The sequence below is a fragment of the Mustela nivalis genome (genome assembly GCF_964662115.1).
Source record: "Mustela nivalis genome assembly, chromosome: 17".
Classification (NCBI taxonomy): Eukaryota; Metazoa; Chordata; class Mammalia; order Carnivora; family Mustelidae; genus Mustela; species Mustela nivalis.
Window position 1 is genome coordinate 33,194,654 of NC_139036.1, and position 25,598 is coordinate 33,220,251.

At 40.4% G+C, this 25,598-nt stretch overlaps 1 protein-coding gene across 3 annotated transcripts in view; it reads right to left on the reverse strand.

The window, feature by feature from the left end:
- The window catches only part of STXBP4 (syntaxin binding protein 4), a 164,853-nt gene that overhangs the window by 14,269 nt on the left and 124,986 nt on the right, over nt 1-25,598 (reverse strand). For 2 of the 3 annotated variants that reach the window (XM_082707693.1, XM_082707694.1), the window contains one exon: nt 9,768-9,825. In XM_082707693.1, the coding sequence (XP_082563819.1) occupies nt 9,768-9,825 (58 nt within the window). Of the gene's footprint in view, nt 1-6,162; nt 8,598-9,767; nt 9,826-25,598 lie in introns of those variants that run through there. The other variant, XM_082707695.1, reaches the window with a different exon arrangement.

The window sequence follows — 25,598 nt, forward strand, 5'->3', positions numbered from 1 at the left end:
TGCAAACTTTATGCATGGAACCTAATGTATCCAAATGTTGTGGAGATCAGCACGAGGACATCGTTGTGTGTGTGTGTGTGTGTGGGGGGTCATTATTCTCCTGGCCACATTCCCCCTCCCCTTAGCTGCTTCATCTACTAAAGACTAGGGCACAAGGGAAAAACCACTGGCTTGGATTAGTTCTTGCAAATGTGCCTAAAACCTGGTAAGTATATAAGAAAATGATATACTGCTCTGTAATGGAGATTATTAGATAAAGAAAAATAAGGGGCTGGAAAATTGATGGAAAGTAGTTTAAGATAAAGAAGCAACTGTTGTGAACTGAATTGTGCCCTTACCCCCTCCAATTCATATACTGAAGCCCTAACCCATTAGGTGGGCTATATTGAGAAACAGGGCATTTGGGGAGGTAAAGTTAGATGAGGTCATGGAGGTGTGGCCCTGGGTCCAATGGGACTGACGTCCTTGTAAGAAGAGGAAGAGACACCAGAGCTTGATCTCTCTGAGCACACATGGACAAGAAAAGAGGCCATGTGAGGACACAGTGAGAAGGTAATGGTCTATATCCTAGGAAGAAAGGCCTCACCAGAAACCAATCCTAATGGCATGTTGAGCTTGGACTTCCGGCCTCCAGAACTATGAGAAAATAAATTTTTGCTCTTTAAGCCAGTCTTGGCAGTTCTAGCAGATTGATAGAGCAACCGAATTTGGAAGGGAAAGTGTTTGACAAATAAGTTAGTATTTGTTAATTAACTTAAATAAAGGGTCCTGGAGACAGAGATACCTCCTCATTTGGCTAAATAAAAGTATAACCCCAGAAAGGTGATGAATTTCCCAAGTACTTCTTGCAATCCCAGAGGATTTGCTTACAGTATCCCAATAAAATGCTAAAAAACATGCCTGATGCCTTCTACCTGTCACTGGTTAAATGGGGGGGAAAAAGGAGTTTGATGCAGGCTGTCTAGATCTGGATGTTTTATTCATTTCAGTGGGCTCTGCCACTCTGAATAACCCAAGCCAGCTGGCTGGCCTTTCGTTTAAATGACAGTTGCTCATCTAGCACTTCGTACTGCTATACCCCCTTCGTAGATATTTATGGAAAATCCAGAGCGAGCTGTCTCGGGCTCCTGAGCCATGCAACCTCTCGGCTCCTGTCACAGGGCTTCTGTTTCGGCTAGTGGTTTCTATTTGCAGCTGTGCAGACGCTGTCATTTACAGCCCCACCCCTGTCCAATAGCAGTACTGTAAAATGCAGGAAGGGAGGGCGAACTAACCTCTGTTCAACACTCACCATGGGCCAGGTATTTTGTTAGGGGCTTACCCCTCCCCACCCCCCTACCCCCGTATTTTATTCAATTCTCAAAACAGGCCTAGGAGATATAAACCACTATCGTTTTTGAATGAGAAAAGGGGATATAGACACCTGAAAACAGCATCGATTATACCAAGGTCACCCCCGTAAGTCGTGCATCAATACTAGAACCCAGGTGTGTCTGACATTACAGTCTGTATTTTCTTTTTCCATCATCAATTGCTTCCCCAAATTGGCAATGACCGTATTCAGGCATTTGATAAATGTTTCCTCAGCCCCTATCCATACCGGGCACTGTTCTGGTTAATGGGTATTCTAACAGATGGTTCCATCCAAACCAGTGCGTTGAATACAATTTATTCATTAGTAAGAAGTGTTTGGGGATTAAGATATGTCCTCCTTCAAGCCATCTTTTGATTTCTTCATTACAGTTTCAGGAGGAACGAAATGCTCCGGCTTCTCAGGCATGTGGATGAGAGTGAGGAGCTAATCTGCCCTGTCCTTATCTATGCTGAAGTCAGGTGCACAGAAACTGCCTCCTTCCTCATCAAGTGAGCCTTAGACTTATAGTCGTCTGTGAATGGGTATTTCTTTTTATTTATTTATTTTATTTTATTTTTTTTTAAAGATTTTATTTAGTTATTTGAGAGAGAGACAGTGAGAGAGAACATGAGTGAGGAGAAGGTCAGAGAGAGAAGCAGACTCCCCGTGGAGCTGGGAGTCCGATGCGGGACTCGATCCTAGAACTCCGGGATCATGACCTGAGCCAAAGGCAGTCGTCCAACCAACTGAGCCACCCAGGCATCCCTGTGAATGGGTATTTCTTTACGCACCCAAAATGAACCAAAGCAGCCAAATTAATGAGGTATTCAGAAGGAGGGCTCCCAAGAGTGTCCACTAAAGTGGAACTAAACTAGTCTGCCAAAGACTTAGGAAAAGTCAAAAGTAGCAGCTTATTATTTCCAATCCAGAAACCATCCGTTTCCTCTCCAACCTCCCCTCCAATCACCCGAATTTGTAATTACATTAGGATTACCCAGCATAGGCTATACTTGTAAAATAAAGTTAGGGGGTAAGAAAACATAACCTCCAATTTTTTCTCTTCTGTGTTCTCTATATAATTTATAAATGAGAGGACACAATGTAACTTAAGCCTTTAATTAATACAGTAAGCTGACAATGGCAAAGTTTGATTCAAATATAGGCTAGGATCCACATTCTTTCCTCCCTGGGAACAACCTAATAGGATGTCCTACCTCAAGTCAATGAAGACAATCATCTAGGGTCATTAATTTCTCTGACTGGAGAGAAATGAAGACAGCCATACCTTCCAGAAATCATTTATCTTTTAGAGTCATTAAAGCAAAGCTTTTAAATACTATCTTATAAGAACTTCTTTGGGTGGCTTATCATCATTTATTTCATTATTTCAACCTACCCTCTGTATTATTACTGCTCACCTTGGCAGAGTTTCTGCATTAGCAAAATGCTCTAGAAGACCAAAGATGCAAAGATGAGGCATGTGTCCCCTACACCTCTCCCCGCTACACCCACAGCAGACCCTACTGACAAGACATCACCGAGGATGAACACAGCTTAGAATTCTTCACAAAACCACGTTTGAGACAGTGAGTTGAAATCTATTTGCCTTCCCTGCTCTAGACCGAAACTTGTTTCATTCAGAAATTATAGACTTCCTAGGTTCTACTGATAGACATTTGAATGTTCTAAGTATACTTCTTCCTATGTAATGGACAAAGTTTTATAAGACGAGGAGAGATCTCACACTGAAGCCATATCAACACAAATAGACACATGGAGAATTATAAGTTTAAGTAACTTTTAAAAACATATGATTAGGGGGTGCCTGGGTGGCTCAGTGGGGTTGGGCCTCTGCCTTTGGCTCAGGTCCTGATCTCAGGGTCCTGGGATTGAGCCCTGCGTCGGGCTCTCTGCTCAGCGGGGAACCTCCTTCCCTCTCTCTCCGCCTGCCTCTCTGCCTACTTGTGATCTCTCTCTCTCTGTGTCAAATAAATGAACAAAATCTTGAAAAAAACAAAAAACAAAAAACAAAACCCAAATGATTATACCTACTGGAAAACTCACTAATCACTATACATAGCATCATTCCACGTTTGAAGCTAGTGTCTAATAGTGCCATATCTGTGTTACAGATGTATAGGTTATACAAACACACACACACACACACATATAAAACATACACATATATAAACATATATGTTTATATACAATATATACAAACTGTGTGTGTGTGTGTGTGTGTGTATTTACATATATTGTGAAATAGCACTGTGGTAGGCATCCTTTAAGACAGGTCCCAATGATGCTCACCTTTTGGCAATCTTACTCTCTATACTGTACGAGGGTCGGTCTGTGTGACCAATTCCGTATGGCAGGAGTGATGGTATACCACTCACTTTTAGGATTGGTTATATAGACATTGTAGCTTTTGTCTTCCTATTTCTCTTGCTCTTACTCTTTCTCTTCTCTCTTGTTTTGGGGGAATCCTGCTGTCTTGTTGTGTGTGGCTCTATGAAGAAAGGCCCATGTTTTGGTGAGGAACTGAAGCCTCCTGCCAACAGCCAGATGTGTGAGCTTGGAATAAATACACCAGCCCCACTAAGGCACTCTTTAATCCCTAGCCTTGGCTAATAGCTTGATCACACCTTCATGAGAAACCCAGAGAGAAAGAGTCAGAATGACCCAGTAAAACCACACCTGGATTCCTGACCCTCTGAAACTGGGTGAGAAAATGTTTACTGTTTTAAGCTGCAAAATTTGGGAGAAATTTATCATGCAGCAATAGAATTCACATGATTATGATCATCAATCACAGTGAATCTGAATTTTTCAAGAGCAAAAGAAAAGAACACAATGAAAGCAATGTAGCAGTAATGTCTGATTTGTAAGAATTAAAATTAGGTTTTACTGCTAAACATAGCTCTCATAGTAATTTTGTTAAATTTTATAACACATTTTAAAGTGGAATCATACCAAAGGACTACTGTAAATCTATTAATAGTATACCATTTTCAAAGGGAAGAAACTGGGTAGGAAAATGGTTAAGTAAATCAGATAATTTCATCATAGCACCATCATGTAACTGACATTTGTTGCTAAATTTAAGAATGCTGAAAATCTCTAAAGAGAAAATATGGAAGTCTTCCCTTGAATGCACTGGTGTGTATGTGTGTGTGTGTGTGTGTGTGTGTGTGTGTATTTATATGTACACACAAAAGTGAGGCGATATGCATATCTATGCCTATATGCATATATACACACACATACATATATACAGACACATGTTTTTTAGTTCTGTGAAATGCTGGCTCTAGCAATGCCAACATTTTGATTAAATTTGTTTATACCAGGTAAAATGCTTTCTTCTCTTGCATGAGAACTTAAGTAGATGACTACAAAGTATTATTGGGTGTGCAATGGACATGTGCAGGAATATTCAATGAGGACTATATTTGTCTGGGCAGTCTTGGGACAGCACTGACAGTTATTCCTTTGCCTGAGGCTTGCCTTCCATCAGATGGAACAATTCAATTTCCGGGAAGACAGTGACAGGTGTCAGTTTTCAGGGAAGAGATTATATGTATACAGACCATTATCTCCTCCAGTGTCCTGGAAGGGCAATTTCAACTCGTTCTTTTTAAGTAAACGTGAGAGAGGCAATGACCTGAGTTCATTACTTGCTATTTCCTGCTTCCAAAGTATATCTACCTGGTAAATGAACTACTCCTACCTCAAAATCTAAGGCCATCCAGGCTCAAAATTTCAGCTGGAGTAAATGGGAGGATGAAGATGAAAAAATAAGACAAAAAAGCTACAAGAAGGACATACAATGGATGTCTGTGTATGCAGCCATTACGGACGTGGCAACATCACCTATCTGAACCCAGCAGCTAGGAGCAGGAAGTAACCCCCATCAGAATGTTAGGAGTGACAGGAAGGTGTGGGGCGGGCTGAACTTAGCTGAAGTGTGTACTTTGGCTCAGGTGCTATGATAGGCTTTTCACATACATAAGCTCATCCATTCTGGACAAGAACCCTACGAAGTGCTAATATTCTCTCCACTCTGCAAATATGGAAAATTAAAGCTCAGAGAGCTTAAGTAAACATGCCTAAGGTCGTTCAGCTATCCTGTGGAGACACCAGCATTTGGACCCAAGTTCCTCCAAATCCAAAGCTCAGGCTCTTCTTTCCCCTGTATCAGATGGCTTTCCTATAATCAGCTCTACCTGCACTAGAACTCCTGACCTTGACTCACACAAACCCCTGCAGGCCCACACCTATGAGTTTGATGGTCTGGCGTCCTGGCCTCCTCAGATGGGAAACGCCTGGGGAAGAGGGTGAGGTGAGTAAAAGATAAAAAAGGAGAATGGGGATAAGGCGCTGGCCAGGCACACTGAGAGCCGCAGGAGAAAGATAGCTGGGTCTCGTTCTGGTTTATATAGCTTACGTTCCCCTGCAGAACTCACTAAAGATTTTGTTCAATGGCCTCATTGTAGGAAGGCAGGTTAGTATCTTATTAAGTAAAACTTTGATCAAGAATAGTGAGGCTATACCACATCTTCTTGATCCATGGTATATATACACAATGGAATACTATGCAGCCATCAAAAGAAATGAAATCTTGCCATTTGCGACAACATGGATGGAACTAGAGCGTATCATGCTTAGCGAAATAAGTCAAGCAGAAAAAGACAACTATCATATGATCTCCCTGATATGAGGAAGTGGTGATGCAACATGGGGGCTTAAGTGGGTAGAAGAAGAATCAATGAAACAAGATGGAATTGGGAGGGAGACAAACCATAAGTGACTCTTAATCTCACAAAACAAACTGAGGGTTGCTGGGGAGAGGGGGGTTGGGAGAAGGGGGTGGGATTATGGACATTGGGGAGGGTATGTGCTTTGGTGAGTGCTGTGAAGTGTGTAAACCTGGTGATTCACAGACCTGTACCCCTGGGGATAAAAATATATGTTTATAAAAAAATAAAAAATTTAAAAAAAAAAAGAATAGTGAGGCTAAAATAAATACTGGTGCTTGAATGGGGCTAACTTCTAGCAGAAAAACTAACTCAGGCAAGCTACCCGTTCCTCCACGAGGCTAAGGAAATGAAGCACTGTAGAGTATTAGCTTTTCTTATCTTTATTATTTGGCCTTTCTAATCTCCAGGAGATCACTAAGTATTCTTAGAACCAAGTTTCTATTCTGCTATTTAAAAATGGATAAGGTAAAGAAGACAAATGGCCAACAGACACATGAAAAAGTGCTCAACATCACTGTGCATCAGGGAACCACGGTGAGATACCACCTCACACCAGTCAGAATGGCTAAAATTAACAAGTCAGGAAACGACAGGTGTTGGTGAGTATGTAGAGATAGGGGAACCGTCCTACACTGTTGGTGGGAATGCAAGCTGGTGCAGCGACTCTGGAAAACAGTATGGAAGTTCCTCAAAAAGTTGAAAATAGAGCTGCCCTACGAGCCAGCAATTGCACTACTGGGTATTTACCCTAAGGATACGGATCATAGGGGAAGGAAGGGAAAAATGAAACAAGACGAAACCAGAGAGGGAGACAAACCATAAGAGACTCTTAATCTCAGGAAACAAATGGAGGGTTGCTGGAATGAAGGGGGGGTAAGGAGGGAGGGGGTGGTGGGGAGATGGACATTGGGGAGGGTATGTGCTAAGGTGAGTGCTGTGAATTGTGTACGACTGATCAATCACAGACCTGTAGCCCTGTAACAACACATTAGATGTTAATTAAAAAAATGAATAAGGTATGGAGCTCTCCCTCAACCAAGATTTGTTTAAAAAATCTTTTGTCACATGGAAACATACGACATTAAAATAAGGAGGTGGAGGTGGTAAAGCCTGTGTGTGTGTGTGTGTGTTGGTGTTTTCCTACTGTACGGCCTTGACCAAGTTAGCCTCTTTTCCACAGTTTCTCCAACTGTAATGGTGACACAATAAGACACAATGATATCTACCATTGTCCTCTGGGAAACAAATCTATCTTATCATCTCTTTCCTGCTTTCTTTGTAAGTCAAGATTAAGGTCTAGAAAGAGAATTGATGGGCTTCCAAAAGACAGGTTTAAGGAATATATTTAGGTTTAGGTTTGCGGGATGTATTTTCTATGCTGGAGCAGACTAACATAAATGTAAGTGTCTCTTTCTGTTCCTTCCACAGGACTTTGAGTTAGACCTCAGGGCAAATGGCTTGTTTTATTCTCTTTTCTCCCCTCCTTGGATGCTATTCTTCCTTGTGGTAGGAGCCCAGCCCAAGACTATTGTTCTAGTCTGCTAGACACAGTTGGCTTAAGCCAGCTGGGTACCAGGCAAGGGGAAACACTCACCATTTGGCTGGCCATCTCTTGCTCCCTCTTTGTCTTTGGTGATCAGTGATTGTGCCCTTGATTTCCTTTCTTCATGTGGCACTAGTTAGGCGCTGACACTCAGCTTTGGGTTCGTCTATACTACTGAGAGCTGGCTGGGGCTAATGAGTCCCCACAGGGTCCAGATTCATTTACTTACATTTTTTTAAAGGCCTTTGAACCAGAACCCCGGTAAATAATTGAATGCTATGTTTGCCTTCCTTTGATCAGGCATTTCTTTTGGGGACTTTCTAGGAGATAGGCGTGACTGAAGGCAGGATGCAACTCCCCACCACCATAATACCATCCTGATAAAAGCCAACTGGTGTCCATTTTCTGAACTGCTGGGAGAATTAAATAATACAATGCACAGAAATATATACCTAACACTTGCCTGGTTATCAGGTTTTGGTCAATAAACGGTCATTTTCGGGGTACCTGGGTGGCTTGGTCGGTTAAGGGTCTGACTCTAGATTTCAGCTTTGGTCATGAACCTGAGGTCATGAGATCAAGCTCTGTGTGAGGCTCTGCATTCAGTGGAGAGTCTGCTTGAGATGCTTTCCCTTTGCCCCTCCCCTTGCTCACAAGCTCTCTCTCTCTCTCAAAAAATAAATATATCATTACAAAGTTAATATGAGTGAAAAACCCAATGAAAACGTGAATGTGGTTTTTCATTTTCCTGCCACCTCTACAGTACCATGATTCAAATATTCCAGGAAGTCAACAAGGTTAACCCAGTGTATCAGGGCACAACTCTCCTTCCAGAAGAGACATGATTCATGTAATCTGTGCATGGTATTCCTGGGTCCTCTATTCCAAAAGTCCCTTTCTCCATTTCTTATAAATTATGTGTTTGCTTTATTACATTTTGCTAGAAAACACAAGAAAAAAAAATACATCACAAAAACACTCTGCCTGGTTTATCCCTAGTTTTTTCCCCCTCAAATCTTTTAAAATATGAAGCTTTTTAATTCTCACTGTTTTCAATGGTCATATGATTTTTCATGCCCAACCCCCCACCCCTCATTATGGGCTTCTCCATAGGGCAAGTTAATCACAACTACTGGGCATCTACAACGTTCAGAGTTCTATGCTAAGAGCATAGAATAATGTCATAATGTCAATATTGTCATAATGTCAATTCTGGCATGACTGGAGCTCCTCAGAACAGAGTAGAAGTAGATCAGTCTGCTTTGTCCAGGGTAAAACTAATAACCAGTACAGCAGATAGAATATGTATTAATGTTGAGGCTTTCAAAGAGACCTAGCTTTGAAAAGAGTCCAGGACAGAAGAATCCTGGAGTCAAAAGACTCTGATTCTATTCTGGTTTGGTAATTTAATAGCTGTGGATTTTTGGGCAACTCCTGCAAGCTCTTATGTTCTTCATCCATAAAACAGCGAAAATAAGGCACTCATACCTCAAAAGGTGTTCTGAACTGAGATAGGGTTTGTTCACATTATGCCCCATTTATCTTGTTAGTTATTTACGGCCTGCCTTTCCTCCCTAATATATGAACTCCATGACATCAGACAACTAGTCTGTATATTCTACCACTGGATCTCCAAGGCATGGAACACTGCATGGCACAGAGCAAATGCTCAAAATATATTTGCAGAATGAATGAACTTTATAAACTGTGAAGCATTAAAAATGCTGAGTATTATTAGTATTACTGCATTAAATATTAAGAAGTGTTAAGACAATGCAAAGTCAATTTTTTTCATTAGATATTAACTCTCATAAGTATTAATACTTTTAGCCAGAAGTGAATTCAGGCAGCCAATATTTAAGTTCAGATTGTGATCTTGTTCCAACTTTTTGCTGTTTCCCTTGAAATAATTACCAGTTTCCCCCCAACCCAACGATATCTGATATTAGCATTTAAATCACATGAAATGAAAATGGTGAGGCTTCATTTCTTGTTACTAATTTTTGTAACCTCCAAGAGGGTTTCTTGGTTTTGCTGATTATTCTGCAACTTCCAGGTTCTCTCCAGATGTGAAGGAAATTGCTTACTTGGTTGAGATGCTTGTACTTACTTGATGAAGTACTTGATTCCATCTGCTGTGTAAGCTTCCTCCCACCCATAAGGTAGATCTAGAGTGAAGGGAAACCAAAAATACACTTAATAAGATGATAAAGATAACTTTATTTCCTGGATGCAAACTTCCCACATCTTTACAATTATTTGAGTACATTTCTTGTACAAAATAATTTTCTCGAAAGGAGGAATTAAAACAATTCAGATGAGCTTTCAGATTCAGCATCTTTAGAACACAATAAATAAGTCTGGAACAGTTAACAATCTGCTTTAGTTGCATTAACTGGATTATGACTTGTCATTTACATGGGGTGAGCATTTTTGTCAGCAGGATTCAAGCAAAAATTTTTGGTGCAGGCGATGGTTTTTGCCTAAAGGCAGAAGGATGGACAAGACAGACCCTGCTTCTCTATTTTGGCTCTACATTTCCTTAATTGGCTCCCTTTACGTGTTTTCGCTCAGCTCTATAGGGTACTGGTGCATGAGTGCCTGATCAGCAGGGGCTTGAAAGTAGCTTCCGGACAAGACCGAATTCCTTGTGAAGTCAAAAAGTTTAGCAAAGTGATTTACAATGGATTGTGGTATTTTATTTTGTTAATTAAAAATTTTGTGTACTAAACACAAACGGCCAAACAATTTGCTAAACTTAGCTTTCATTTCTGTTAATGGGATTGAGAGTAGTTAGTGAGCTATAAAGAAATGCAGATTGAAGTAAGCAAGAAATTATTTGGCCATATTTCTGTAAATGAGTACATTTGTGTCCTCATATCGAGAGAACAGGCCCATGTTGAGCAGCCACATTCTTTTATATTGCAGTTATGGAAGGCACCCCTCTAGAATACAATGGTTTCTATCCTTCTGCTATATCCCTGCGTGGTTGCTAAGGATTTTAATTGACCTTTTGGATCTGTCTTTTGATCCTGGCTTGTCATGAATCCACTGATGGGTGTAATCTACATTAATGCACTAGAGAACAGACTCCATGGCTCAGGTAGTCGACTTCTTTGGAAAGAAACTGAGCTACCACCATAGATTGATTTCCATTCCCCTAAGTCTCAGCATGAGGCTGAGCAAAGATGCATAAACTAGGGGCACCTGGGTGGCTTGGTGGGTTAAGGCCTCTGCCTTTGGCTCAGATCATGTTCCTGGGGTCCTGGGATGGAGCCCCACATCGGGCTCTCTGCTCAGTGGGGAGCCTGGTTCCTCCTCTCTCTTTCTGCCTGCCTCTCTGCCTACTTGTGATCTCTGTGTCAAATAAAAAAATAAGGGGTGCCTGGGTGGCTCAGTGGGTTAAAGCCTCTGCCTTCAGCTCAGGTCATGATCCCAGGGTCCTGGGATCGAGCCCTACATCGGGCTCTCTGCTCAGCAGGGGGCCTGATTCCCCCTACCCCCCAACCCCCCTCCACTGCCTGCCTCTCTGCCTACTTGTGATCTCTGTCTGTCAAATAAATAAATAAAATCTTAAAAAAATAAAAAAGAACTTTAAAAAAAATGCACGAACTATTTGAATGAAATAAAACATCACTCTGTCACCACTCCCTTCTTTAGGAATCTTCCTTGAGAACGGTTCTGAAGTTGCTTTTATAATTAAGGAAAACAAGAACATTTTTATTTTAGATCTATTCCAGTCCATTAACAGAAGTTGTATAAAAGAAGTCTTTGGCTAAAAATTCTGTAACGGTATCCTTTGTCGATGAACACAGGCTACCTAGGAGCTTCTTTGCTCTCTTGGTGAATAAATGTTCCTTTTTTAAGTAAAAAATGAGTGTTTCTGGGAAGGCAGCATAATCGAATGGCTGGCTTCTTAGAAGCCCCCCAAGTGGCACCGTCTCCATCTCTTCCAGCAGCACATGCCTGGACACACGGGCCCCGATAATCTGCTGCTGCACCTGTTCAAGGAGGCTTATTTTCTTTTTTCACACTTTCTGTGTTTTACACTTTCTGCGTGATCATTGATTACGAACAACCACCTTGCCTGCAGGGAGGAATGTCATGAGTGTACAGAAGAATCTTGCTTTCATGATAAAAATGCTCAGAAATAAGACTATCCAGACAATAAGGAAAAGAGAGAGCTCAAGGTTAAGGAGAAAGTCATTCTAATGGGACTAAGGTTTTTGTCCAAATGATTTGTTTGTCCAACCATTATAGCCATAATAATGGTTGGCAAACAAATCATTTGGACAAAAACCTTCTAAATTTTAAATCACAGATTTTTTTTTTCATAAAAAGGAGAAAAAAACGTGCACCTTAGCACCTTTTAATCCACAGTGTCCTTTAAAAATTGAGACGGACATTGGAGTACCACACATTCTCTCTGCCATCAGAATAGAATTCCCGCCCTGATTCTTTTCTCTTTCTTTCTTTTCTTTTTTAAAGGACTTTATTTATTCATTTGTCAGAGAGAGAGCGAGCACAAGTAGGAGGAGCAGCAGAGGCAGAGGGAGAAGCAGGCTCCTTGCCCAGGACCCTGGGATCATGACCTGAACCAAAGGCAGACACTTAACCAATTGAGCCACTCAGGCATCCCCTGATTATTTTCTTACAATTATTAAACAAGGACTATAACTTCACAACAGACTTATTAAAGGTACTAATCCATATTCATTTTAGTCAATATGGTTAATGAATGACTGTAGCCATAAAGATGATTCTTTTGTGTTAAATAATACACAGCACAGCTTATTTTAGGATAAATTCTCTATTCTGAAAAAATGAGCATTTCTTTTTAGAAGACTGAATGGTTTCTTCTTTTTCATGCAGCTACTATAATCTGAAAAACAGAACTGGAGACTAAATTGATAGTAATAATCTCTTAGGGATAGCTTAGTACTAGAAAACACAATCACTTTCCAGTTAAAAACTGATAAGCTAAGTAGCTTATTTTATACAAAAAGAGCACTTTTGATTTATACAAGCTTGTATGTTTAAGCTAGACCCCCTTTTCCATTAGTAAATGATTTCATTTCTTCATAGCAAGTGATTTGGGTAAAATTATAACACGATCTAAATACTTTTCAATAATCATTATTATTCCAAGGCATTAAATTTTTTTCTCCATTCCTCATTTGCTTTATTCTTGTAAATATATAATGTTTCTATTTTTCCTTTTCATTTTGTGTCTGTCTTAAAACTATTATTATAACCATAATCACTTGAAATTGTTTCTGATTGGAAGTATTTGTCCATAGACTCTCACATAACATTCTCTCCATCAGAGATCATCTGTTTCCAATCAATCACTTCATGGGGATGGCTCCAAAATCTTCATGAGTATCTTGCCAAAGTAAGAGTATTGTACATATTTAGCTGTCACCTAAAACTCAACATATCCAAAACTAAACTCATCATGTTTTCGTACAAACTAGTTTCCTTCCAATTTTCCAGTCTATTTAGGTAATGAGATTCTCTTTGTCATATCTGACCCATTCATCAGATACATATCGATCACTTAGTATGTGTTCAGTATTTTACTTTGTGTTCAGTATGCAATGATGAACAAATAAACTTGGACTTGGTCTATGGAGACTTAAAACATAATTATAAACAAAGACATCGTTAAAAATAGAAGTAAGTACAATGACAGAAAAGTTTTGAATACTGTGAAAGAGTAACTTAGAGCACAGACAAAGACTAAATCTCTGAACACACAAAGAACTACACAAATCAAGACCAATGATGAATAGGAGTCAGGGGAACATGCTGAACATTCAGGACACAGAAAAGACAAATGCACTTAAACACATGAAAATATGCTTAACTTTACTCCTTATGAGACAAATACAAATTAAACTGTTATGAGATGTCATGCATATCATGTTAGTAAAGATTAAAAAGTTGTTTAATAAGACACTGTGTTGAAAGTGTGAAGAGACAGTCATTCCCATACTGATGGGAGTATAAATTATTAACATATTTATAGGAACTTGTCAATATCTGTGTAAAATCTTTCTTTTTTTCTTTTTTTTTTTAAAGATTTTATTTATTTATTTGACAGAGATCACAAGTAGGTGGGGAGGCAGGCAGAGAGAGAGGAAGAAGCAGGCTCCCTGCTGAGCAGAGGGCCCGATGTGGGGCTCTATCCCAGGACTCTGGGATCATGACCTGAGCCAAAGGCAGAGGCTTTAACCCACTGAGCCACCCAGGTGCCCCTATCTGTGTAAAATCTTAAGTGCTAATAGTAACAGCTGACATATGTTCAGTGGTTATGTGCTAGACTCTGTTCCAAGTACGACACATGTACCAACTCTGGCCTCACGGCCATTCTAAGAGGTACTGCGATCATCCCCATTTTACAGACGAGGGAACTGAGGCACAGAAAAGTGAAATCATTTGTCCAAGTTACATGGCTGGCGGGTGCCAGCGCCCAGAATCTGAAGCACTATCTTCACTGTCCTCAGGTACCATTTAAACCCGCAATTCTTCTAGGAATCTAGCCCACAGGTAAGTTTTCTGTACAAGATTAACTGTTAAAAAACAAACAAGGATTGGCAATAATCTAAATGACCACCAATGGGGACTGACTGGAGACAACATATCCGGATAATGGGATATTGTCCGGCTGTGAGAAAGAACAAGGAAGTAATTTATGTACTAATTTGGAAAGGGGGTGTGGGATAAAGGACCTCTGGAGGAACTGCAGTTAAGGAGGTATAGACAAGGGAAAGAACACTCTAGGCTGAGCATACAGCATGTGCAAAGGCTCTGGGGATGGGACAAACTTGGCACATTTGAGGAAGTGAGACATCACTGTTGCTGGAGTATAGTGAATGAAGGAGGGGAGGATGATACAAGATTTGGCTGGACAGATAAGCAAATATGACTGTGCAAGGTTTTGCAGGGCATGTTAAAACTGTTTGAAAGTTTCTTTAAAAAGAAGCAGGAGATCTGCTTCTCATTAAGATGAGGAAAACTGCAAAGAATTTTGCTCCCACCATATGTGGGGAAAAGCTGTACAACCTAAAAAATATAATAATTTTTTTGAGTCCCTCAGAGACTGAGTTCCTCACCTGAGCTGACCCTGAGGTGAACTGAATTCCAAAGGGTGAGGAGCTCCTCCAAGAAAAGATGCGGCACATGAACTCTTCTCTCTTGGCAGAGCATAGTAAGAAACGAAGCCATTAAAGTGGGTAAGAAGGAAACATCTAAAATGTTAACAGATTTGTAAGACCTGTTTATGGGCTAGCATGATAGTTTTTAGTATTCCTGGGAGCTCAGCTCCCTGCCCTCCCAAGGAGAATCTGCTCTCCCTAAACAGCTCCTTGCTTACGAGAAAGATTGGGGATGGGCAAGAGACCTGAGAAAGCCCTCTGGGTGGTGCAAGCTCATGCAAAACCTGCGAAGTTTTGAGAGGGAAGGGGGTGTACCATCCATGTTCTGCGCCCTGCATGAGTACAAGATGGTGGTCAACTACACCATAGGGGGCAAGCATAGAGCTGCAGAGACCTCAACCCTTTCTAATATGAAGGAATAGCTGGCTGTGGCTGGGGAAAGGCAGGAGACACTCCCCATACTGGACAGGACACTGAGTGACATGAAGATAAGTCATCTGTTCCTGGGGGCTAGAAACTGTCTCACCCCCAACCCCTGCCCAAACTCCAGGAAAATCTTGTTTGTCCCAGTGAGGGGCACGGAGCCATTGGAAACCTGATGTCTTCTTCATCCTGCATGAACACTAAGTCACTGTAGGGGCAAGGGCAGGAAACCTTTCAAATCCAGAATCCTACACGGATACAAAGAAGAATCTGACTTCCACAAAGACAGAGGCAGGAAACCCGCTTGAGCACTAAATAGGAAGTAGGGTTGTCTGCCACCGAGGAGAGACAGAAGGCTGAGAAAGTCCTTACCCTGTGACTTGGGCACAAGGTCTGCTAAACCAGAGACTCGAGTAGGAAGACCGAGAGCCTCTCCCCAGCCCTTACTCCCCACATCCAGCTCTAACCTTGCATGGAACAAAAACAAAGAGCCATCTGCCTGTTGCGGAGGGCAAGGGAACAACATTAAACATCCACATCCACTGTGATGTGTGTACAGCCTGCTGCCTTCCAGCTGAGGACCAAGCAGGACACTGAGAAAAACCCTCCAGTATTCCGGACCTTACATAAGCACAGGCAGACAACCACTGGACGACTCTAAATTCATTGTGATTCTAGAAACGCAAGTAAACCCAGCTTGCCTACAAATGAGACCGAATGCCCCACCCTCCCCCACTGCATCACCTGCCTTGCTAACGTCCTGACAGAGATGAGACAGGCCCGCTTCTGGGCTTAAATAATATTTATCCACGGTTCTGTATATTCAATGTCTGACATTGAATCAAAATTAGGAGACACACAGGAAAAAAAAAAAGAGATCACTGTCAAAAGATAAAACTACCAACAAAATCAAGATTCAGGGATAGATAAAATATTGGACTTTAAAATAACTATGATTATACAACAAAAGATCTAGTGGAATCTAGTGAATTATGGTTGTCTAACCTATGCCAATGCTCGTTACTTATGTATATTGTGCAGAAGGTGGATGGTCGAGCTTGTGGAGGCTTCCAGTGCTGTGAAATACCGCGACAGGACAGAGGGCCGAGTGAACGGAAGGGATTTGTAAGAAGGATTGAAATATGGGGCCCCGGACGATAAACTGAATGAGAAGACAAGTAAGAACTACAATGGAGGCTGAAGGATAGAGAAAATAGCTAGGAGGTCTGACTGAGGACCATCCAGCATGTAATCAGCTGGGGAAGTGGGAAGTTTGAGCCACTATCTGTTGATGCCAAGGCTCTTGGTGAGAGTTGAGGACCACAGCTGTCCGTGGGCAAAAGAACAGAAGAGTAAATGTGGTGGGTTCACAGGGACGACGATGGCAGGAGGCGGGATGGGGAGGAAACTGGAGAATGAGACTTCTGAGCATAAAATAAAGACGATACCATCAACCTCAGAATTCCAAGAGAGCCACATTTACTTGAAAAACACCTGCTAGTGTAATTGTTATAAAGGTTCAAATACACCTTACTTCTAGGATCTGTTATCTTGAGAGGAAGAGAGGGAGGGAGAGAAGCAGAGGAGGAGGGAAGAGGGTGGGGGAAGGGAAGGGAAAACCGAGAAGGTGAAAGAGAGACCTTTCTAACTCACACAAAGGTTTCCCTAAAGAATATCACAATCATCACACAGTACAATCTTCACTTGACGTGCAGTCAGAAAATCCAAATCTGTATGTAATATTCTTCAAGTACAAGTCAAAGAACCTCAGAAAAGTAATAATTTATGAAGTCTCAAGTTTCTCATCTACAGTATACAGTAGTGATTAATAGCTGTTGTCTCACCTGGGGGGTATCATGAGACTCTCATTAGATAATATAACCTAAACAATGATATACAAAAGGAGACCATTATTAGTCATAGTAATTAAAATAACAGCTCATTCTTCAGAGCTATGGTTCTAGAGGTAATATAGAGTAATGGATGCTTCATATAAAAAATAAGTATTTAAATTATCCGCGGGGGAAATCTCTACTAAGGTGTATATCTTTATACAATCCTCTTCTTAATACAGGAAATGATATAGTCTCTATTTCACCCATGATAACATCTGTTGAGTGGTGTGATGGTAAATATTTGACAACCACCTCTTGCGGGGGTGGGGAGGGTTGGAGAGAGCGCTCATTTGTAGCATTTACTGATTTCTGTAGTGTAATTACTCCTACCATGACTGATTTCAAGCTACTAATGTGATGTCACTGGCTACAGGGTCGGGAAGCAATGCCAGGTGGTACACCAATGCATTGTGTTCCCAGGTCTAATAGACTTAGATAAGAACAAAGATGATAGTACAGTGTAGGAAAATGATGAGGAAGAGGTGAGTTCTGAGTATTTTTAAAAATATTTCATTTATTATTTATTTGACAGAGAGAGAGAGATCACAAGTAGGCAGAGAGGCAGGCAGAGAGAGAGAGAGAGGGAGGAAGCAGGCTCCCTGCTGAGCAGAGAGCCCGATGCGGGGCTCCATCCCAGCATCCTGGGATCATGACCTGAGCCGAAGGCAGAGGCTTTAACTCACTGAGCCACCCAGGCACCCCAAGTTCTGAGTATTTATTACCTTTTTAAAAAAATGTACTTTAAATTTACAGTTTAACTATTTTGATTTTTAATAAAGTCCATGTTAGACAGTCAGCACATTAAAAAGTAACTAGCCAGCTCCAATATAATCTCTGTGGAGCCCATCTCTCTTTTAGTATCTTAGTCCTAATAGAAAGTTCCAAAAATCGAAGGAGAGAAATACCATTTTGTCCATTAGGTGATTCATGAAACTGATTATTACCACCCTCGTCTGATGATGTGAAGAATCACTGCCCTAATAGTGAATGGTGTATTTAGTAAATGTTTACATAAAGCTTTCTAGGTACCTGGCATTCTTCCAGGCATATCCTAAACATTAGCTCATTGTGTCCTCCTAACAATCCTTTGCGATTGCTACTATTATTGACCTTATTTGACAGGAGAAAACTGAGGGGCACAGAGCTTTACGTAGCTTGCCCATTGTCACACTGCTAATAAACAGAGCAGTCACAGTTTGAACCCAAGCAATCTGGTGCTACAGCCTAGGCGTTTAATCAGCGCTGTGAGGCTTTCGCTTCCCTAATTCCTGGGTGCACTGCCAACGATCCATATTTCAAAACGGTCAAATAACACCTTTGCCTAACTTTTTGTATAACAATAACAAAAACAGAAAACAAAACTCCCATATCTCAATTTCTGCACTATTACCCAGAGAAATGCTCTTTTGAAAGGAACTAAAATAATTTTTAGGCTTGAACACAAAGCAGTCTATTTTAGAGACATTTTATGTTAGATTTACCATTGTACAAGTTAATTTGTAGGTCTGAATCGCAGTTCCAATTTTAAAAGAACTAGCAGCTAATTTTACTATGAAAAAGGAATCTATTATACTCAGAGATGATTGTAATCTAAAAATAGCCAAATAATGCAGTATTTTAAATATAAAAATAATTTCTAAGGAAATAATCTCTTAAAAACTATATAGATTTTCTGAATTTGTTTTAAACACTCCTTGAAATTAGACTTGCATAAACAGACATAATTTTAGACCCAAGGCTTGAGTTTTTACCACATGGTTACATAAATCATTTAAACAAGCAAAGGAAAAAAAAAAGCAAATGACATATATAATGTAGAAAGATTTTATATGTTTCGATATTTGTACATCTCAAATTCAGAAGTTGAAATGCTAACAGATAGAAGTTCTTTATAGTTAGAAGTCACTCACTGAGCAAGTTAAAAAGCTGTAACATATTAAATGAACAACTTGGTAAAAATATTTCCAGAGGTTATTTGGTGGTTCATAGTCTTCTTTATCTTGTTGTCACCATTTCTGGTCAAATAAATACTACACTAATATCCACTTAACAGGATGGAAAAAGCTAATACTCATTTTCTATGTTTCTCTTCCTGACAGATGCAAAACAGTATTTTTACAGTTGGAAGTCCTTTATTTCCAGTTAAGATCATGGGGTCCAGATATTTGAGAAGCCAGTTTAACTGTTCTTTCTTAACACTGTTAACACTCATCTCATGACCCAGACTGAGGAAGAGAATGCAGGCTTCTACTGACAATTTTCTCTGGGTGTTTACACAATGCTGGGGCAATGATCTGGTTTAGTTTGGTTTTGCTTAAAATCAATGACATACAATGGACTTCATTCTGTCTACTAACATGAGTGAGCACAAAAGTTGCTGAAGCTATCCTCACAAGAGTGTGAGATCTTTATCTGTATAATCCGTCTATAGAGGTGATATATGTGTGTGTCTGTGTGTGAGGGGGTCCTAATTCCTTTTAGTGTACAAAGATAAACAGGATTTCCTTAAAGCACTTATGTTATTAGAGAAATAAACATATTAAGAGGCTAGTGGCTGCTGAACATGAATTAATAGATCAACTAGGAGGGGAGAAAAAAAAAGAGGAATTTTTTTTTTTTTTTTTTTTTACACCATTCAGGAAAACAGATTTAGTGACTAGAGGTGGAAAAGTTGCTGTCAAGAAAGCTTGATATTCACTGGTTAAGACTAATGGCAGTATGTTGGGTATTCCAAAATAGACACCACTACTTGCCTCCAATAGCAGGTTGCCTGAGAGTAATAGGAAGACAGACTTCCTAAGAAAACAGGAAGAGCAGTTTGTTAACTAGGTCAAAATGCTAGCTAGATTCAAACCAACAGAGAAATTAACATACCTCTCAAGGTGACTTCATGAGTACATCAATGGACTGTCATTAGCACTCTACTACCATCACATACTTATAAAAGTATCTCATATCAGAATACCAGAATTCTAGAAATTATGTATTTTGGAAGTGAGCTTTCAAGGAAACATATGTTCATGATTGTACATGTTTTCTTACAAACTTAGCAGCCTGAGACAATACCCACTTATTAGCTCATTGTCCTGCAGGTTGGAAGCCGGGCATGGCATGCTTGGATTCTCTGCTGAGGGTATGCAAACTAAAATCAAGGTGTCAGCTGAGGTGAGTTTTCACCCGAGGTTCTGGGGGAAAATGTGCTTCCAAATTCATTTTGGTTGTTGGCAGAATTCAGTTCCTTTCAAGCTGTAGGATTAAAGTCCCCATTTTCCTGTGGGATGTTAGTTGGGGCTTACACGTCGCTGGCATTCCTTGCCAGGTGACCCCGCCTCCATCTCCAAGCTAGCAACAGCATGGAACATCTTTTCATGCTTTCAATCTGACTTTTCTGTCTTTGACTTCTAGATTCAGATTTAAAGCGCTTGTGTGATTAGGCCTTCTGGGATAATCTTCCTGTTTTACTGTCAACTAAATATATATGCAACATCTCTTCACAGCAGCTCCTAGGTTAGTATTTGGTTGAATAACTGGTAGAAAGTGTGTATATAGGGACGCCTCGGTGGCTCAGTTGGTTAAGCAGCTGCCTTCGGCTCAGGTCATGATCCCAGCGTCCTGGGATCGAGTCCCACATCGGGCTCCCTGCTTCTCCCTCTGACTCTGCCTGCCACTCTGTGTGCCTGTGCTCGCTCTCTCTCTTTCTCTGACAAATAAATAAATAAAATCTTTAAAAAACAAAGTGTGTATATATACCAGTGGCCAGGAATCTGAAGGGACATCTTAGAATTCTGTCTACCACAATGTCCATTTTATTTTATTTCATGTCTAAATCAGAGGTGTGACACTTTTTTTGTCCCTAGAAAGGGAAATGTCACTAAGTGGGTTTGGATATGCTGGCCTTAAATCTCCGTATTCCATCTTTCAATCTGATTTGGAATCTCATGCAAGCTGGTAAAGCCAGTTAAAATCTCCCTCAGAACTTGTCCAGCATGGTAACCTTCAAACAACCTTAGCAGGCTATTGGCTCCTTAAATGCCCGGATCGTGGATCTGCCAGGAACTTTGCTCAACACCTTTTCCACTCACATTTGTTGAGTGCTTACTATCCAAGGCCTGGTAGAATGGTGGCCAGATTCAGAACAGTGCCTCACACACATATACACTGGGCACTCAAGAAGTATTTGTTGACTAACTACAGAAATTTGACTCCCATGAAGGCTGATGGTTCAGTGAATCCTGCACATATTTGAAATTCTACTGTTGTTCTGAGGTCTTTGTACTCACCAGGGGAACTTTCTCACAAATATTTGCACAACTGTTATTTGTAGATTTTGACAACAGGATAGTGGAGGACCATCAGATAGGCAATTTTTACAAACATTGACACAGACCAGATGAAATGAAATCAAGATCGTTAAAAAAAAATCAAGATCATTGATGTTTTCTGTATTGAGGATAACAATACCTCTAACAATACCTCTAAGTATCACTAATTCCCAGTTAGCATTTTGCTGTTAACACTGTCTTTAAGTAAAAAAAAAGAAAAAGAAAAGAAAGAAAAAAAAAGTTTATCTAGAAATTTGTTAAAGATTTCACGTAAAATCTGAACAAATCAGAAAACCAAAACTTTTGGATATTTGTTCTTAAGATTTAACTTTTCATTATATGTATGTTGTAAAAAGATTTAAAGAAAAGCAATAAAAACACCTTTGTAGAGCAAGGGAATATTTCAAATAATAACTTTCATGCAGTCAGATAAACTCAATATGAATGAAAGAGTTACAAACTCAAATAAAAGTGATCTGAACTTTGCCTTTTCTCCTCTACAAAGAATATTAGTTCCCACAGTATAATGATCACCTAAATTTTTTTTTTTTAAACAAACCACAGTATAACATTTAGGACCCTTTCAAAACACGTATTTATAAAAGGACACGTACTTGAATGTTCATATGAACTTCTATAAAATCCCCAGTTCAGTTGTCCACCAATTAGTGACTAGATAAACTGTGGAATATTAATCTAATGGGATACCACTCAGCAATATTGACACAGAACACCAAGGATGAATCCTAAAAGCACTATACCATTAAGTAGAAGATGTTACATACTTATAGTTTAATATGAAATTTTAGAAAAAGTAAAACTATAGTGGCAGAAAGCCTGGGACCAGAAGTAATGAAGAAGACTGATTACACAGGGGCACATGATAAAGTTCTGGAGTCATGGTGGTGGTCTATAACTGTACACATGCTCAAAACTCAGTGACTTGTACACTTACATTTTATTGCACATAAATTACACAACTTAATCTAAAAGAGCAGACGGAAAGCTCTCAAAGCAGTGGTATGAACAACCCCATTTTAAACAGAACAAAACAAAACAAAACAACGCTGGGGTGCCTGGGTTACTCAGTAGGTTAAGTGTGCAGCTCTTGATTTCGGCTCAGGTCATGAGATCAAGCCCCACATCAGGCTCTGTGCTCAGCAGGGAATCTGCTTGAGATTCTTTCTTTCCCTCTCCCTCTGCCCCTCCCTCAAATAAATAAACAAATCTTTAAAAAATTAAAAATTAAAAAAAAAAACTTTAAAATATGGCTCCAGGCTTTTGTTTTGTTTTTTAAGATTTTATTCATTTATTTGACAGAAAGAGATCACAAGTAGGCAGAGAGGCAGGCAGAGAGAAAGGGAAGCAGGCTCCCTGCCGAGCAGAGAGCCTGACTTGGGGGTTGATCCTAGGACTCTGGGACCATGACTAGAGCCGAAGGCAGAGGCTTCAAACCACTAAGCCACCCAGGTGCCCCTCCAGTCTTTGTTTTTATCTTCAAGTCCTATTAATCCCACTCATTGTCTAGCCACTGAGCTATTTCCTAGCACATACCATGTCTGTCTTTCTCTCTATGCTTTTCCAGATACTGTTCTTTCTGCCTGGAATGCTCATCACTATGGAATACAGTCACTCAACAATCACTTTTGAAGGAATTTCAAAGACCACAGTCATGTACCAGAGTTTCCTTGTCCAGCTTGTAGGCAGTTCTCTGATTTAGAGATTTTTCAATTGGGAAGTCTATCCAGAATTTTTTCCTTTGGTGGAAAAATCTACCCACAGTGGAATGCACAAATCAGAGTGCACATTTACCGAATTTTGACAAATGCCTACAGCTATGTAACCCCAAATCTTTTCAAGATATAGAATAGTACCATCATCCCAGAAAGATCCCTTTCCAGTGGATTCTTACCACCATCCCCCCAGAGGCTAACACTGTTCTAATTTTTAAAAATATTATAATTTCTACTTTTTGAATTTCCACTTAGTTTTAAAAAATGATTTCTATTTCTTTGCTTAGATTGCCAATTTTTGCATTGGTTGTGGGTGTATTTTCTCGCACATAGTCATATCAGACACTCTGAAGTCCCTGTACCTATATCCTCATCCTAAAAGTGGAATAAATAAAAAACTTATCCCATGTTGGTTTCTTCTTTCAAGTTTTGACGAATCCCTGGAACCTGCCTGATTTTATTCACTCTCCAGAGGCTTCAGGTGGTTGTCTTTCATTTTTGTCCACGGTTTATAATTGGGTTAGGCAGTATGGTTAGTCTGTCAGGAGCCTACTTGGCCACACTGGAAGCAAAACTAACAGATTTTTTTGATAGAAAGGGATCTTAGGAATCCTCTCTCCAATTGTCTGATGTTAACAATTTGGAGACTGACACCAAAATAGGTTGAAGGGCTTTGTCACAGACTCCGTTACAGAGAAGGACAGTCATGTAACTTTGAATCTGGTGACCATCCTCTACGCCACTCCACAACAATGCTGAAAGGACAATTTCTGTGCAGGGTGTAAAATGTACTCAGACCTCTTCTGCAAATGTAAATAGTGTATTAGCTCTCAATTATTAACTACTGCCTGCTTAACAGTTTGCTATTGCTATGAACTAAATGTTTGTGTCCCCACAAAATGTGTATGTTGAAGCCCCAGCCCCCAATGCCCGGTCCTGGCACACAGGGGCACTTAAGGAAGTAATTAAAGTCACGGGCGCCTGGGTGGCTCAGTCTGTTAAGCATCTGCCTTCGGCTCAATTCATGATCCCAGGGGTCCTAGGATTGAGCCTCATGTAAGGGTTCCTGCTCAGTGGGGAGTCTGCCACCCGCTTCTCTCTCTCTTTCTCAAATAAATAAATAAACTCTTAAAGAAACAAGTTAAATGAGGTCATAAGAGTGAGGGCTCTAATCCAACAGGATTACTGTCCTTATAAGAGACACTAGAGAGCACCCCCACCCCTCCTCCTTCCCTATGCGTGCACAAAGGAGAGGTCACGTGAGTACACACGGAGATGGTGACTGCTCACACGCCAAGAGGTCTCAGAATGAAACCCACAGTCTACTCTGTAAATGCCTTTGTTTTTGAACTTCCCTGCCTCCAGAACTGTGAGCAATAAATCTCTGATATTTAAATCACCCAATCTACAGTATTTTGTTATGGTAGCTTGAGCTAACTGAAAGAGTTATAAAAATGGATCCAAATCTGCACACTGGTAAATCAGCTTACTTGACAGAATTACTTCAGCTTGACTACGCAAAGGTAAATTCATACTCTTTAAAAGAGCCTGAACTCAGAAATACAAAATCTGCCAATCAGTACGATAAAAGTAAAGTTGTTTTGAGGGCTAACTCCAGCACTTTCAGTAAATCTGTTATGAGGCTGGAGGGCAAACAGCGTTTCTAGAACAATTTCACCCTATTACTTATTTTTTTAAATGCTTATATATAAACCTATTAATAAAAATCAGTCTAGTCTATAAATTCCTTAAATAGTCATGCCTTCCAAAACAGCACATACGCAGACACCATGGAAAATGCAGACTCCGCTTCCTGATCTGTAATGGACCTCCTGGCCTCACAGCCTGACCTATCACTTGGACCTCATCTTACTCCTCAGAGTCTCCACGAAAGCGGTTACTTCCATCTCTTCTCATGGTGTCACCGGGGCCCCACTTCCCTTTTTACCCAAACTTTTTTTAAAAAAAGATTTTATTTATTTATTTATTTGAGAGAGAGAGAGAGAGAGAGAATGAGAGAGAAGGAGAGGGGAAGGTCAGAGGGAGAAGCAGGTCCCTCGCTGAGCAGGGAGCCTAGTGTAGGACTCCATCCCAGGATTCCAGGATCATGACCTGAACTGAAGGCAGTCGCTGGAACAACTGAGCCACCCAGGTGCCCCGACCCACCCATTCTTGATATTATGTGTCCGTGGTGACCTGTCCTGGCATCCTGTCATATCTTTATGTCAACCCAACCCAGCACCGCCTGGATATGGAGCAGTAACCAATCATTAATAAGTAAACGGCATTTTAGTGAACACAAATTAGGAAACACGGCGTATAATCAGGAACGCATTATCTATTAGGATTTCAAGTCATATTTCTCTTTTTACATTATTCCTTTATTTCTCCCCCCACATTCTCTTTTT